Below are 17,891 nucleotides of genomic sequence, written 5' to 3' on the forward strand. Positions count from 1 at the left end.
AGTGTGAGGACCCTGAAGGAGCAGCCTAACTAGCATGTTTAAGGAACAGCAAGGGGGGGGGTGGGGGGGGGGAGGGAGAGAGGAGGCGAGGAGAGGAGAGGAGAGGAAGAGGGGAGGGGAGGTCAGAGAATAACAAAGACCAGATTGTGTGGGGCTTTGCAGGCCTTTGGAAGGCCCCTGCAATTACATAACATCAATGTCAGATTTCTTTTTTTTTTAAATTGAGATATAATTGAAATAAAGCATTATATTAGTTTCAGGTGTCCAACCGAATATTTCAATATTTATACATATTGCAAAATGGTGACCACAATAAGTCTAGTTAACATCCATCAACACAGTTACGAAATTTGTTCTTTGCTGAGAGCTTGTCAGATCTAGTCTCTCAGCAACTGTCAAACATGCAACAGAGTGCTGTTAACTGTAGTCGCCATGGGGTACATTACACTCACAGGCGGAACTTACTTCATAACTGCCGTCCGTACCTTTCTGTCCTCTTGCCTACCTCCTGCCCCTTGCCTGTGGCAACCACCAATCCATTCTCTGTCTATGAGCTTGCAATTGTTTTGTTTGTTTGTTTGTTTTTTAAAAGATTTCACTTATTTATTTGACAGAGAGAGAGGCAGCCAGCGAGAGAGGGAACACAAGCAGGGGGAGTGGGAGAGGAAGAAGCAGGCTCATAGCAGAAGAGCCTGATGTGGGGCTCGATCCCATAACGCCGGGATCACACCCTGAGCCGAAGGCAGACGCCCAACGACTGCGCCACCCAGGCGCCCCTGTTTTGTTTGTTTTAAGATTCCACACATGTGTAAGATTACGCAGTAATTGCTGCCCTTGGTTCATTTTCACTTAGCATAATGCTCTCAAGGTCCATCCATGTTGTCACGAATGGCAAGATTTTATTCCTTTTTATGGACAAATAATATTCCACTCTCTCTCCCTCTCTCACACATTTTCTTTGCCCATTCATCCAACGATGGGCACTTAGGTTGCTCCATGTCCTGGCTGTCGTAAATAATGCTGCAATGAACATAGAGGTGCACGGATCTTTTTAAGTTAATGTTTTCGTTTCCTCCAGCTAAATCCCCAGAAATGGGACTGCTGGGTCATACGGTAGTTCTAGTTTTAATTTTTTTAAGGACCCTCCATTCTGTTTTCCATAACGGCTATGCCAATTTAGACTCCCACCAACATTGCACAAGTGTTCCCTTTCTTCTGAATGCTTGCCAACACTTGGTGTTTCTTGTCTTCCAGATTTCCTAAGCCGTGCCTGTACTTCCACAGATGAAGCCTCATGACACCAGAGGTGCAGACTGGACTAGGGTATGTCCAACACAGCTGCCCACAAGAAATAGAAAGGTGAACAAGTGAAATGACGGAAAATGCCGAGCGCGTGTGTCTGGAGGAGTGGCCAAAGGTAAGCCTTTTAAGAATCTATTAATTCAGAAACTCTGTGCATGCCAAGATTTTCTAGGAACAGCCAGACAGTTTGGCCTCAAGGAACTCCTATGGTCTCCCCCAGGAGGCACATGGGGAAGGCAGACTGAGCTATGTCCTAAAGTGGTATGTGCTGACTTTACAGAGATGGCATTCTAAGTGAAGTCTGAGTGATTTAAAGGAAAAACAAAATGGAGGAAGAACGGAGAAAGAGAAGGAGTTGTGGGGTGTTCAAAGACATGAAATTAGGATGGGCAAAGTGTGTTTGTTTTGATTGGACACATATGTTGGCTTGAATGGAAAATGTGTCCAGGGCAGTGGTGAAAGGTGGGTCAGGATAATTTTTTTATGGACAGATTGAAGTTTTAGCCGATAGGCAAAGGAGTTTCGATGGAGGTTTACATAGGTAAATGGTATGGTGTGTAGAGTCACTCGCACAGAGAAAACATTTGGGAGATAGCAATGAGTGGTGGCAAATACTCAAGAAGTGAAGTGGTCAAAGTCATGACTGGAGTGGCCAGTGTGGAAATGGAGAGGTGTAGACAGCTACCCCAGATATTTGAGAAGAATTATAACCTAGTGACTGGTTAAAAGAGTTATTTGTATATTTTGAAGGGCTTAAGGATGTTCGCTAAGAAAATGGTGACAAATTTTAATATATTTTATGGGGTCAACAAAAAGGGATCTGGCTTGAAGATTTTAAATTTGAGTGATGAGATGCCAAACATTTGGAAGTGTTACAGACAGGAGAGCAAGTTTCAGGTGCAAGGCAATGCTAAAAATAAAGACTTGTTAGGGCTAAGTTGGCAAATGATTATTGGTATTTTTCCTTTCCCTTTTTCATTGAGCAACACAATCTCTCAGTGGGTATAAATAGAAGAGCCATTTCATTTCCCATTCAAGTTGGGGCATTTTGAGAGCGAGAGGGGAGCTATGAATAATTACAGTGGGACAATGGACATGAGCGAGGACTGAGCAGAGCAAGGGAGGACGGACAGATCCCAGTTTATAAGGTCTCTCTTACTTTTTAAAGGATGGAGAGTGGCCCATTCCTTATCTTTATTATTGCTCTTGTTTTCTCAAAAGGAGTCAAGTGATTCAATTAGGTCATTTCATTGTCATTTGAGGCTACAGTCTGTTCTGGCAAAGGACCCACTTTTAGACACCTAAGCAACAAACACAATAACACAATGTTGATGAAGTGGCTTATGTCCTACAACAACTCTCTATGGATGATCCTGGCACAGCTAATGAAGTGTGGAGGGGGAGTGCCTGAAGGGTGTGTGTGTGTGTGTGTGTGTGTGTGTGTGTGTGTGTGTGTGTTGTGCACACACATGCTGGGGAGGAGCAGGCAGGGAAAGAGTTCTCTTCATCCTCTGGTGGTGATTTGTTCGGTAGTTCCTTTGAGGCAAAAACAGCTTAACACAATAGCAAAATTGATATTTAAACTGAGTCCAACTGTGGAGAGAGTTCTGGCAGCTCTCAGGTAGGAAGGCCCTCAAATCCAACTCCAAACGCTAAAGAAAGCCGTTATATTTCAGACTCGACATTGCCACTTTCACTGATGAAAACGTTAACACGGTGCCCTTCATCAGGGAAGGGAGCCAACTCCGGAAGTACCGAGAAAATGTAGGGATGAGTTTTCCTAGGGCAGTGGACTGCTTTGACTTTATGGTTTATTAGGCTTCCTGCCTTAATAATTTACTGGGTTTTTTATTCAGCGTAGATGCTTCACATTTCTCTTGATGCAAAGGGAAACAAAACGTGTTTTGCTGTTGTTCTTTGACCTGACCTTTGAGACAACCATGTCATCTGGCTATTGTGTTGTTCCTAGTCTCTGTGGTTTTACATCTCAATAAATGGTTTATTTTTGAGAAAAATCTATTTGATTAGGCAAAGAAAACGTTTATACACCCTGCCTTCAGGAAGGAAGATTTTTCTATACATCTATTAGTTACAGTTTAAAAAATGAGACAGAAGCTGTAATGTATAAAGATGGCGTCAGAAGCAAAGCATGCAATGATTTCTGTGGTTCTTTGATAAAATGGCACAAAATCCAGAGAGGAAGAAAGGCACAAAGTATATATATCTATATATCTATATCTATCTATCTATCTACCTATCTATATTACATTTTCAAATAGACTATATGTAAAAACAAAACATTTTGACAAAATGAGATGATGAACACATTTAAATGAGTGATATCTGACTCCCATCTGTCTGTAAGTTGTCTGTCAGACCATATATCTGTATACATATAGCAATACTAGATAGTCTTCAAGAGCCAAACAACAAATGGACGGAAAAGAGAGGTCCTAAGATTATCCTTTCAGCCATACATACATTCTTAACTCAGGACTGTTATCAGAAAAGAGAAAACACAAAATATTCTTAATTCTAAGTATAAACTTACCATTAGGGAAGAAGGGGAACTGTGAGGATCAACAGGATGTAATTCGTGTTTGGATACAAGCTTGTTTTATTTGTTTTATTTAACGTACGCCGGCATTTCACCAGAATCTTATTAAGTACGATTCCTAGCTTTTCTTTTGAAAAGTAGATTTTTTTCATTATTTGCTTTCAACTTAAAACAAAACAAAACAAAAAATCTGCCATCCATTCATTCTCTGTATCAAACGCAGATTATCTTTTTCTTGTTTGACCTATTCATAATGACATAAAAATCTTACAAAAAAGAGTTGAAGACTCTTTTGGACCCTCTCTGATCCCATAATTCTCTCTGTCTCCCCAGAAACAGAAATGATCACTAGCCTGAACTTCTCAAATGTTATTTTTTTGTTATTACTGCATATATGTTAATAAATGAAATGTAGTGTTAATTTATGGGTTATGAAACTTTTCATACATGGCAACACATTCCCATGATTATTCTGCAGCTTGCTCTCTTTACTACTCAAATTATGCTTTCTAGAGGTATCTTTGCCTTTGTTACTTTTGCCCCCCTTGGTGCCACATTTTAAAATGTGAAATTTCTAACCTGTTATCAATACGAGTTTTTCTCCCGTCATATTTGTAGTTTATGTACTCATTTTTTTAATATCATTAGTATCACTGGAATCATTCTCTGTAATCTCTGTAATGTTGTTCTTTGTAGATCAAGAGGGACCACTTTTGGCACCCACAGAACAAAATACTAGACCAAAGGTGCTTGAGTATAAATTCATTAAGTTATTCTGAAATTTGTCATTTTCAATGTCCCATCATTATACAGGTCAGTGATGTATTTCCCCTTCAACAAGTTTTTTTAGATGTCATATTTTCTCATCTGAATAGTTTCAGTTGGTTTTATTATATATTTGTTGCCTTAACAATAATAAGACAGTTGCTAATAATTCCCCAGATATTAAACACTGATGTGTGTATAAAGAAATCACAAGTAGATTTGATTAAATACCATTCATCTGCTGCTCTGCACTGTTAAACACCCTTTTCTAAATGTTTCTGGTGCTGTCTTTAAACACTTTGTTCTTGGAAATCTCACTAAAGAAAGAAAAAGAATAATTTTTTTAATTAAGCTTGAATATATTTTATACTTGAGCCAACACTGAAATTTAATGACAAAGTAAAAATATGGCCAGGAAATAAAAATGAGTTTCAATGGGAAAAATGGCCAGTTAATAACAAGGTGAGAAGTCCAGCTGCAAAGCATGGAACATTTGGCTTTGTGCAAATAAAGCATAACACAGTTGAGGCCAGAGTGAATCACCAGGAAAGATGAGTAAGCAAATCCGAAGCAAGTGTGATATTGGCATCTAAAAATACGCAGCACGTCTTACTCTGATGTACACTGACTAGGCACCCTGCTTTGACCTGCTCTGTGTTGGAGACCAGGCAGGCTCCTTGAAACTCCTGACGCTACCAAAGAGAAGAAAACACTGCCAGACAGTCACCAGATAAAGGCAGCTGGAGTCAGAAGCACACACATCTCTACCCCATCTAGAAGGATATGGAGTTATTAAATAAAGACATAGAAAATGCTTTACAAATCAACGGTAGTAACCCGGCCGAGCTACCATAGCAACGTAATGTAATGACTCAGCAGTGTCGGAGAAGAATGGGTCAGAGGCACCTTGAAGCGCTCGATGATTTTTGCCAGGAGAAACAATCTCATCTAAAGGATTAACTAATTCAAAGTACCAGAATTCTTCTCAGCGTTTATCCTAAGGAAAGCTTCAAGTACCTAGGGCCAAATGCCGCACAGAATTAGCTCATCAAAGAAGGAAATGCTTCTCCTTAGGTTGGGTGGGATGTAGGCAGGGCACCGTGTCATCATCCGGGTCATATTCCTAAGGACTCACTGATACCAGATGTCGATGGTTTGAATCTGCAAAGGGTGGGGCAGGGTGCTGGGTGATGGGGAGAAACTGCCAAGAAAACCTTGGAGAAATCATTCTCAAATAAAATGAATACATGCCAGGCCGGTGAAAACTCAGTCGTGATCGCATCCAAACTTATGACAGCTTTCAATAAATTCAATGGTATATGGCTAGTATGAAGGCTACTATCATATATTCAGTCAACATCCAAAAGTAAAGAGAAAGAAGGAAAATATTCTATAGGTAATTCTTGCCAAATTAGATAAAAACCCCACACCACTTTCTGAAGTAGATTGGTATGAAGACAGGGTTTTTATTTTTGCTTAAGTACTTGGCATAACCAAATTAATTCCCATCTCAGTTGTCTTAGTTCATGACTAAACACAATATGTGGCATCTGCAAATTAGTCATAGTTGAGTCTCTGGCTACTACAAAAAGCTAATGGGCAAGCTTGAGAAGTTGGGGAAAAGAAATTATTCCTAAGCAACAAAATACACACACACACACACACACACACACAATCACATTTTCAATGATCCCCCCCAGCAAAAAAGAGAAATCTTACTGTTCCTCCCCTCCCTGCATTTTTAATTCCTCTCACTCAAAATTTTGGTTCTCTTTCTCTTTCCTTCTTTTTCCAAATAGATAATATCTTATCCTATAGTGGTGAAGAGGGGGGAGTGGAACAGACACAGGTCATCTAATGCAAGAATGTCTCCCGAGCAAGGAATTTTTGAACTTCTCCACTGGGCCCTATTGGCAGCAGGACTTGCAAATTTGTGAATTATAGTAAGGTAAAAGCCATTCAAAAATATATTCTTTTGGGAACTTGGATTTTGGTGTGAGAGGAAGGAGGTGTAAGAACTTAAGTAAAATGCTCTCTACTAGCAAATATGAATTAGACGTATTGGTGCCAACTCTAGATAAAACTCTTGAAAAAAATATTCTATTTCCTGCCTCTGAAAGGCCTAGAAAGAAGAACTACCTTTGCCCCAGCAGCCACCCCCTGAAATCAGTGGTTTGTAAATACTATCTCTCCTCCCCCAAAGGAGCGAGGGCTCCTTGGAGAAATGGCTCATTTCAGTTCTGGATGAGGAATATGCAGTGTGCCTGGCCTGGCATATCTTGTCATCCCTGCTCCCCTGCCCCCCCCCCAAAATCAAACAGACTCATACTGGCCAAAGATGGATAATTTAGCGTCAAAAAGAATAAGAACAATAAATGAAAATATACCCAAGTCAAATTCATCTAGAAATCAATGACACATAAAGTATAAATCCATGAGTTCATAATGATACTTAAGGGGAAAAAAACATTATTATTTACATGCCAGGTGATCAAATTAATTTCTTTTTTGAAAATGATAAATATGGCAAAAGAATCAAGCATTATCCTGCCTTTGCTAGAATAACTGTATATACTTTAGGATAACTAAAGAGTTGATAAAGGTAAATTTCTTCTTATAGAAAGTCTTGTCAAATGTGAAAACTAATCAAACTTCTAGATCTAACTACCAACTAATAAGGAATACAGGGGACAGAAGAATGTAATCAGCAAAATCAGCAAGTCTGGGGAAACTGTGAGGGGCAAATGGTGTGCTTTCTTCAAAGGATGGATGGGGAGTTGGGAGTTGGAGGAGGGCTAAGGAGAGAGGAAAGTAGAAACCTCTAAGTTAAAAGAAACCAACCAATGGAAAGGTATGGATCTTATTTTGATTCAGATCCTTAAAAATAAATTGAAAAAAAATTTTTATGAGACAACTGGGAAAATCTGAACACTGAAGGAGAAAGGATTATTACTATTTAAGTGAGATCATAATATTCTGGTCAGTTTTTAAAAAAGAGTACTTAACTTTTAGAAGTGGTATCATTTCGTTCAAAAATAGTTCAGTTTGTATTACTTCCAAATAATTTGGGGGAAAGAGGAAAGTTGGTAGATGAAAGAAGATTAATCCATTTGGTAATAATTCTTTAAGCGGGGTAACCGGTGCATGGGTGGGGGGCTCCTTGTACTCTTCCCTGATCATATGTGTTCAAGTGTTTAAAAAACAAAAGATAAAGGCTTTTGTTGAAAACTCTGTAAAATGCTGAAAGGCGTCATTAGGATAAAGATTAACTTTTTCCTTGGGCCACCTGGGTGGCTCAGTTGGTTAGCTCCCAACTCTTGATTTTGGCTCAGGTCATGATCTCAGGCTTGTGGGATTGAGCCCCGTGTCAGCTTCTTCTCTCGGCAGGGAGTCTGCTTGTCCTTTCCCTCTGCTCCTCCCCCCAGCCCTTCATTCATGCTCTCTCTCTCCCTAAAACAAATTAAAAAAATCTTAGAAAAAAAAAGATAACTTTTTCCTCAAATATCAAAATATTTTAGTAGAGGCAGTAAAGGCTCTGTGAACCTTAGATGGGAACAAAAATGAAAATGCTACTTTGTACTACAGAGAATCATGTCCTGATTCAGATTAAAATGCACGAATGTTTTAGTGACAGATCCAAATCACGAGTGCTTCAAACGCAGAACTTACAAAATGCACTGAATTCGAGGATGGCCAGTAGTAGCAAGCAAATGAGCTATTTGGTTGCAGGGTCTGAATGGAAAGGTACAGATTGTCAGAGTTTATGAAAATCCTCTTCCTGCCTGATCATTTTTAATAAACCAGAAGTAACTAATGAGGCTTTTAATGATACCATCTATTTCTGCCGAGTGGTGGAACAGTTGATATGTAGTATGAAAAATAAGAATGAATATTCATAAATATTACAATAGTTATTTGTAGGATATCTACATCTACTTCCTCTACTCCCCCCCACCCCAAGGCTAGTTATAAACTTGTGGGTTTTGACAAGCAGAACACAAAGAGAGCAGGTGCCTTTGTTAGTGCTGTAGGTATTTTCTGGCACTTGTAAGGATACCAGCTGTGTGCTAATTAATCTTGTGATGGCTTAGATCACCAAATATTACAAAGCTAGAAATGCTCCTTCGAGCTTCCAGGAATGTGCCTGAATGTTGGCTGCCAGATGTCCCTGGAGAGATGGTCTGGTCCTGACAGCCTCTATGATGAGTTCTACTCAGTACAAAGTAAGAACTGGTTGCATAAACATAAGCCAGCAAGTCAGCTTATGGCAATGGGGGTGAACGGTGCGTTTGGGGATGCAGAGCTAACGGCATTCTCTGGTCTAGTAATACGGACATAGACAGGGGTCCGGTATCTAGCCGTGCGTTTGAGTGCCATTTTTTGATTACCTATTAGTCAGTAACAGCATACCCAGAACATTTAAACCCTACTGTACCGTAGATCAATAGCTTACTGGCGTGGCTTTGCATTTAGCCCTTCAGCTGTATTTAAGCAACAACAGTAATGGAATTGACACATTGCCTCTAGGCCTACGAGATAAACTGGATCACCGCATGAGCAGTTTGGACAAGAAAGGACATAGCCTGAAAATAAGAGACTGAGTATAATATGGCAAGTTGGTTGCAGTGAAGGCCTACTCCGTGGACATGGCTTTATTTTATCCTCATTGCACTGAACGATCAAAAATATGTGCTATAAAATACTCAATTTGCTTCTTTCAGCCAAGTCTGATGAAATGGATGGACTGCATTGGGAAACTGAAGAAAAACCCACCTGAAGACTGCAAGGGTCAGAGACCAGAGCACTAATGGCTTCCTCAGTTCAAACTTCGCCCGTTTGTTCATCAGGTGCCGACCACCAAAGATAAAGGCAGCATACAGAGCAGAAAACAGGAAAGATTTCTTCCTGCAACAGACAAAAACCCAATATCTTAGGAGATAAAGATCTTTAAGCAATTTATTTTTATTCATCAGAAATTTATATTTACTAATTATTCATAATTTTTTATACCAGTCCCTCTTTGTAAGTGCAGAAAGCATATTCTTGTGAATGTGCCCCTTCAATGAAGAGAGAATGTTTAAACATCCTTTTGGCGACGTGGCATTCTATGGAAACCTCCCTTGACAAATTAGGTCATTCTAGATTAACCAACACATGTTGGAATAGATCTATGTTCTTTTTGGGCTCCATGACTTTAAAAATTTCAACAACATAACATCAAGGTACAAAAAGAAAAATTTTCACTGAGGGAATTAAAACACTAAAATCAGGCTACTTGGAGCACTTGACTTCGGGCACCCCCAATATGGATTCCTGAAATCTTCTCCACCAAAGGAGCAGGTATTAGGTTTCCATATTATCATTAATAATAGGGATAACTGGTAGACATCATACAACACAATAGGAATAACACAGAATTACCTAAAGTATGCTTGTCTTAGGGCTTGAACTTGAATCTAATCAAGAGCTGATTTTACTACCTGTTCTTGGGAAATATAAACTGTGGGACCGTCTGTAGGACAATTGAACTTATTTCTTCAATAAGTCAGAAGCATGTAATCCAAATATGGGACTCTTCTAGATTAAGAAGTGACTTGAAAACTACAATCAAAGGTAATAGGTAGACTTTGGGGAGTCTTTATTTGAGCAAACCAATTGGAAAAAGGCGTTTTTAATAAACTCAGAAAGTTTGTAGTCATAATTTTAAAAGTACTTAGTTAGTATTTATGGGTGAAATTATATGTCTTGGATTTGCTCTTAAATATCCCAGGAATCAAAACAGAACCAAAACAATGTTCAGGGTAGAGAGCTGAAACCAGATTAACAAAAGGAGGAAGGACTACAGGGGCTCATTATTCTCTTTTTTTGTCAGGCTTAGGTGGAACTCTCAGTCAGAAATGTACAAGCAACATGAATTAGAATCTCTAGGTCCTGCTGGTTTACAACTGTTCCAAGAACGAAACGGTGGTATTGATAATGCCAATAAGAACAAAAATAAAACCAACAAGATTCTGTAGAACTACGATTCAATAGAAAGTAACAGAGGCCTTGTAAATAATTTAAACACCTGAATGAACTTCCTAAAAAAGCAGTATTTCTCTTAAAATGGATATTCCCCACTCAATGAGATTAAAAGGGAACTCGCTGAAAAGTAAGTAACAAGCATAATACCAAAAGCAAAATGAATTAACCAGAAGAGCATTTTTTGCAAAATGCCTCCTATTTTCCTCCCTAATTGTGGATACCGCTGGTATGTATTGCTAAGGAGAGATCTAATTATTTACACAAACAACACACTTACTTCAGTGAATGCCATGTGACCTATTTGTTGAACACCACCTGATAAAGCGGTAATTCCAGAAATCAACCCATAAAGTTGGAATACACCACTTCCAACTGAGGTTTGCAGATTCCCTTTGAAACACAAGACCTGGGCATATAGTCACTACTTGATAAATATTTGTTGGATGACCATGGTCTTGTCACATCAAATTTCCTGAGAGGGAAAAATAATTATGCACCTATGTACTTAGGTGCTCAGCAAACATTAACTGAGTGAATGAATGGCTGTACTTTCCTAGTAACACATGAATTACTAAAGAATGAAGTATTCGGAAAAAACACGATCCATTTTCTTCCTCCATAAAGAAACAGGCAATTTCTATACTTCAAAGAGAGGTGGAAATGTGAGACAATTTTACGGAAACTTTCTTAAACATTTCAAGAAGAAAGTACTTTTGGCTGCAAATATGTGTAAATAATAAATATGAGTATGAATGTGAATGAGTGTAGGTTAAGTACACTCATATATATGTTATATATGAAATTTTCAAGTGTATGTCACTAAATTGAGTCCTAATCACCGTTTGCATTTACACACATCTAAGCAAGGACTCGCTAAGAAACAAATTCTATCGAGTTAATGCAAGCAATGGTAATATGAAATAGTCTATATTGTTTTCTAAATTTTTAAAACAATTTAATTATGCTTTTCTAAATTATAAAGGTAACGGTGGGTGACAATATTCATGGTATGATTTAGGGAGTGAGTCCTGTGGGCGGGCGCACAGTGCTAAAGCGCTTTCTCCTTCGATCCTCCTAACCACCCCTAATGTATGTAGAGCATTACCTTCGTTTTACGGATAAGCAAACAGGCTTAGAAGTTAAGCCTCAGATCTCCCTGTTCTCCTGTGGTAACCTTTCAGGAGGAAAAAGGGTGTATATGCCTATAAAATGTGTTATCTTACAGGCATATAAGAATTCCACCAGCCCTCCTATTGAACTGCATGGTCATTGTGGAATCGTGTGGCACATTGTTTCACTGTGAATAGACCAGAGGAGTCCCATGCCTTTGTGCTTCAACTATCATATTTTGAGGGCTGGAACACTTGGCTCCAAACCCTGTTTACCTCCTAGAGAATACAAACGAACCATATATGTCCCCCAAAAGCTTTTCCTTAAATTATCTATCATTGTCTCTCTTGCTTATTCAATCTAATTTGGATTTTGGTTATCATTGGATTAATTGTATTACTCGCAATTATGAACCAAATTAAATGGATGTCTGTATACGATCCTATCATTCTAGCCATTAGGGGGGGAAAATGCGCCTTGAAGAACCAAGAAAAATACCAAAATCTTCCCTCGGATGTTTACCTCTACATTTCTTCAGCTACAGAATGAGAATTAGTCCTAATGCACTACTAACTTCCTGGCACAGACCATTCTCTTTTCCATGTGTTTTCTAAAGATTATTTTTACCAACCTTCAATTCCATAGCTAGGGCAACCAAGTCAATCGGAATAGACACAAAGAATCTGAGAATTACAAGAGACCTTAGAGAGATGGAGCCCAATTTTCTCGTTCTACAGGAGAGGGAATGGCTGATGGGGTGGGGTGTTGGATAACATTAGTTTCTTATGGTCACATAGCTACATATTGTATATGGGCCAAAACTACCAGAATTTTGCTCAAGCAGGTAGAAAAAGATAAATTAACTGTGTAGGCTACAATACAAAGAAGTTGCTTATTGTATACTTCGTAAATCTTCTACTGTGGTGAAATTCAAGTCTGTAATGCTTTAGGTTAATTTAGAATTAAGCTTAGGCTTCTTCTGTAAGAGGGAGTCATCTAAGGAAGCATTAACTCTTACCTCTTCCAACTGAGAAATCCAAATGTATCATTTATAATTGAATGTATTATAATTTTTTTTCCATTTAGCTTAGAATAAGGTAAGATTCTCTTTAGTAAACTGGCCAATTTAAATGGATTCAAGCTGCCTTTCGGTTCTGCCATCTCTTTGGTAAAGGTTCAATTATTGTCAAGATGAAGAATGACTTCCTGCTAGCCCTCTTACTATTTAATGGGGATAGATGACTTCCCTAATGTTTCCATGGTAATCTAATAATACTTCATATTCTGGCAGGCCTCCATAGCTGGGTATAATGGTAACACTACATTGTTTTGTTACTGGATAACTAGCAATTTCCGGAGGGTAGGGACTCCTGCTACAGAATCTTAAACGTGTATCGTATAGCCCAACCCTTCACTATACAGGTGCCTAATACTTTTCAGGACGGTGCTTCTGTAGCTATAATTACAAGGTAACCAACTACGTAAAGAACACCCCAACGAAATACTGATGTGCTTTGAGCTTTGCCCCCTTGCATTTACTCTTTTCCCCCCTTCCATTTCTGTCACTGATGTGAATGGACATGGGCCCATAACTAATAAAAACAGATAATGGCTTTATCATTTATCCTCAGAAAGCTGGATTTCTCTGTCATGCTACCCTGGTCCAAAACATTCCTAGGGGGTGTTTTTCCTATTCTCCCCACAGTAGCTGCTAATGATTTGTACTTATTTTTCTACCCAACAACACTTGTCAACGAGTGTGTATACATTCAAACTCCCCCCCCCCCCCGCCAACCCCTGAGCTTCCACTGAAACCAGGGCCTAGCTTGAGTCCCTTAACACTAACTCCAAGTTCTCTGTTGGCTGACTTGTGCTCTTCCAGAGAGTCAGACAAGTTCATCTGAGAATGGTGAAACTTTCTTTCATGTGGGTGGCCTTTCAACACAGGGTATTTGCTAATGAACACTTCCCTGGGAGATGGTCTGAACTCCTTTGTGCCGGAGTGACCTTGTTTTTTACCATGCATGTGTAAGGTACAAGGAGTTGTGAAAATGCAAACAAAGCTTTGAGGAAGAAAGAAAAGGACACCTGAACACCTCACCTGCTTTGGCTGATAGCTAGATCCTGAAGTTGTGCCCTGGGACTGGAATCTGTCCTGTTCTTGAGAACTCCCCCAACACTTCATACAGGCATTTTTCTACATTACAAATAATGGGAATTTTCCAGACGTTGTTATTCACAAGTAAATTATAACTGGAAATTAACTCTGCCCAGAAATTCTGGCAATGAATGATTTGGAGGATAAGAGTGGAAATAGATCCATAATAAATGCAAATGCTTTATAATCGCAAAACAAAGCCATGACTAAAGAAATGCTGTTATTCTAACCAGTTATGTGTGACCGAGGAAGCCACATAGTTTCTGAATTTCTTTGAGTTGCAAACACCTCTTTCTTATTTTGCTTTCCTCTCAGATGTGAACTGAAAGATCACAGGTTCTCCTTACTTATTAAAAAAAAAAAAAAGGCAAGAAAACCAGTTTTTGTAATTGTTTTTCTATTGTTGAACTAGGCCATGCTCAAAGTAGACTTGTATTTAGTACAGTGGATTGAATGACGTGCCTACGTATCTCTTTCTAGGAAAGTACACTCCTCCTGACACAGACCTGTTACAGAAAGCTGCTTGTACATAATACGGCAACATACCATTTTTGCCCCTTGTCACCTTTTTAAAAATCTTGATGAATTCTATTTTCTTGTTGGCTCTCTATTTACAAGGGGGAAATAGGATGTTTCTACTTTCAAAATATTAAAATCACAAACACACACAGCCCCATAAACAATGTCATCACTCTAATACTTAAATTGGCAAGATACCCGTTAATTACCTTTGTTTTATCAGTTGCTGATAAAAAATGCTTACACCCATCCGTCCGTTCACAATTTAAATGAACTCTATCATTGTCATTTGCAGTGTGTTTAGTATGTCCTTGAATGAAAAAATCATAATGAACCAATCCCTATGTAAGAGTAAATTCTGCTTCTGCATACACCCCTTAAGGCTTTGGATGGATGGATGGACAGACGTAAGTGGGAACTTGGGGTGGGAGGAAAGCAGTGCCTTAGGCATGAGCTAAGCTGGGCATGTGTCAGACCTGTTGTTTCCTCAGTGGGGAGTCATGGGAGAAAGTCAGTTTGGGAATGCGGATTAAATTCCGGCAGCAGAGTTAGGCCTGGAGCTTCTCCTCAAGATTGAGTAAGGTGTGTGGTCAGTAATGGGTTAGGACTAATAGTTGAAGTATAGCACTGGAATCCGTGGCTTCATTTTCCTTTCTTTCCTTCTTTTTAAATAAATAAGAATGATTTCACTCGTGTGTATACCATGATGTGCCTGGGGGGAGAGAAGGGGGAAGTGTTCCTGCCCGTGGCCCTTGAAAGGTAGATGGAGACAACTGGTTCAGGCCATGGAGAGCACTCAAAGTCTTTGGGCCGGGATGGGGGGCAGAATAAACAGGGTACGTTCACAGGGAAACATGGCACTGATGACTTCTCTTCTCGCGGGCAGATGTGGCTGAAGTCTGACTCCCGATCTCTAAGTCGGCACACACGTTCGTCCCCCACAGCCCACACTGCCAGCCTCAGTAGCTGCAGGGGTTCCTGAGTGCAGGGGTGTGAACGGAAGAAACTTCTTTAATGAACCGCTGCTCTCCCCAGGAATTATCAGATGGGACCACTTTGAAGTTTTATTCACTTAAGAATGAATATCCTCCGGTCCTGAGAAAAGGATAGCAAATGGCGAGGCCAATCGTGGCATTGTTTCAATAAAGCTGATACTTGGTTCAGTGTCCCTAAACTGTCCTCTAGAGCAAATGCCACTTTTAATCCTAAAATCTTGCATCTTATGGAGGTGCAAGAATATTTTTCTTCGTTTTAGAAGACATGGTTTTATAAAACTGATCACAAAGATTCAAGTTCAAAGATAGAATTAAGGATTTTAGAGACCACTGAAACAAAGAAAGAATTACATTTCTTGCTTGGACAATGGTTAGAGTTTCTTATCTCCTTGGAAAGAGTAAAGCTTGCAACCACCTGTGAATAAAACTTTTGCCAGTGATCTTGGTAGACAAATCTCCCACTACGAACTAATAACGAGTTGTCATCGATAAACTCATTTGTAATTTCTGGTTTGTTTGAGAGCGTGGCTCAACCTGATTACCTGGTACTGATTGTCACTTTGAGTTAGAATTGTCAAGTAACCAAGTAACCGTCTTATAATATATCAGCTACTGATACTAGTCATGGCAAAACAATACATTTTAAAGGCCGTGTAAAAAAACAGTAAGTTCTAAGTAGGAGACAGCAGGCAGAAAGAGAATTCAGAAAGTGGTTCCATCAGCACTTCACTTTCATTGTGCTAATTCCCTTAAAGAAATGCCCTTTGTTCTAAGAAAAAGAAAGCTTTCATCTGAATTTCCAATGAAGAAATGCTCACCCGTTAAGATCAGGATAATGCCTAAAATGAACAGAATGATGAATACAGAAAGCACACTAAAATTCTGAAGAGCAGTGAGTGACTCCCTGTTATCAGATTAAATTTTACCTCTTACAGTCTTAAAATCTACTACGAAGTAGAAACAAGGCATTAGGGATTTTTCCCCCTGAAAATAAAGTTTTCTTGAACCAGAAGTCACACAAAGTCTAATTAATTATGGGCTTGTGTCAAGGCCGCAAGTTTTTGTTTGTCTGTTTGTTTTTGAACCTTGTTATCTATCCTAATGGTCTGCTAATCGTAGAAATGGAAGAGTAAAAATTTTATAGGATATTAAAAATATATAAAAATAAAAACTAGAGTCAAATACAGAAATATGTTTCCTGCCTGTCTTCATCCTAAAGAAGCCCTGAAATGTTCTGTAGAAAACAGATTTATCTGAGAGTTGGAGACTAAAGCCAGAAGTGAAAAAACACTATAAAAAGCATTTATGATTAATCACAATGGAACGGAAACCAGATTTCAGGTTTACAAGATTAAGTCCAATTCAGACACACAATTTTCCCAGACTTAAAATCAAAGTGACAGCTGCACAGACACCAGCGCCCAACAAGCACAAACATACCCACATTTATGAGCGCTTCCTACTCCACGGCTACTCGTTTGAACTGGATGATCCATTTGTGCCGCTACTACCACCTTACATGTAGAGAGTGTTCGTGTATCCTCATTGCTTCGGACAACTCTAAAGAAGCTAGAAAATACTATCAAGGAAAAAAAAAGAAAGAAAGAAACCCACATGTTTTCATGGTAACTACCGGGTGATTAAACATACTGTTCCACTGACTTTCCCCCTGGGTAGAAATGTTGAAAGAGGGGTGGGAAAAGCAATGAGAAAACATGTCCCAAATGCTATTTCTGGATTAGGGAGAAAATAGCTCAGAAGTGGTAAAGACTATTTCGTGGCATAGCTCATGGATACCTTTTTGCCACCAAAATCAATTTTACGTAAGAAATGAAGTCTGAGTAAAAACTGGCAAAGACAGGAAGAAATATATTATTAGCAAGGGAGTGGAAATGGCAGACTTTTTTTTTTTTTACCTATGAGCTATCACCCAATTACCCAAGAAAGAACTCTCTTGTGCTCTTGAAAACAATAATACGGCACGATTTTGATTAGAGCATTCACACTGCTCCTTCCAGATCTGAATGCTCGTTCAGTGACAAGAAGACGAGGCCTGAAGACGCGAGCTTTGAGCACTCTGGTAATGAGGACAGTCGCCTTAGGAACTGGGCTGCGTTGCTTCCTCATTGCTGCTGCAACACATTCCCACGAATGGAATGGCTTCCAACAACGTGGCTTGATTATCGGATAGCTCCAGAGTCAGAAGTCTGAAATGAGCCTTGCGGGGCTAAACTCAAGGGGTAGCCACGGTCGAGTTCCTTCTGGAGGTTCTAGGGGCAATCTCCTTCTTTGCCAGAGGCTGCCTGCCGGTCTCGGCTTTCTCCACATTCAAAATGCATTGCTCCAACCTCTGTTTCCAGGGTCACATTGCCTTCTCTAACTCTGCTTTGGTCGTCCTGTCACCTCCTCTGACTCCGATCTTAACCTCCCCCCTAAGGAGTCTTGTGATTACATTGGGTTC

General features: G+C 39.4%; 1 protein-coding gene and 1 long non-coding RNA gene across 2 annotated transcripts in view; one reads left to right on the forward strand and one right to left on the reverse strand.

Moving 5' to 3' along the window:
* The window catches only part of ELOVL6 (ELOVL fatty acid elongase 6), a 127,321-nt gene that overhangs the window by 37,291 nt on the left and 72,139 nt on the right, over window positions 1-17,891 (reverse strand). The window contains exon 3 of the mRNA XM_045799153.2: window positions 9,398-9,529. Coding sequence (XP_045655109.1) covers window positions 9,398-9,529 — 132 coding nt within the window. The remainder of the gene's footprint in view (window positions 1-9,397; window positions 9,530-17,891) is intronic.
* LOC123793358 (uncharacterized) lies at window positions 1,050-9,484 on the forward strand. Its single transcript, XR_006779923.2, has 3 exons — window positions 1,050-1,113; window positions 1,255-1,417; window positions 9,346-9,484. It is a non-coding gene; the product is annotated as an uncharacterized LOC123793358 (long non-coding RNA).

This window comes from Ursus americanus, chromosome 13 (genome assembly GCF_024610735.1).
Source record: "Ursus americanus isolate L20-20 chromosome 13, mUrsAme1.1.p, whole genome shotgun sequence".
In the NCBI taxonomy this organism is placed as follows: domain Eukaryota; kingdom Metazoa; phylum Chordata; class Mammalia; order Carnivora; family Ursidae; genus Ursus; species Ursus americanus.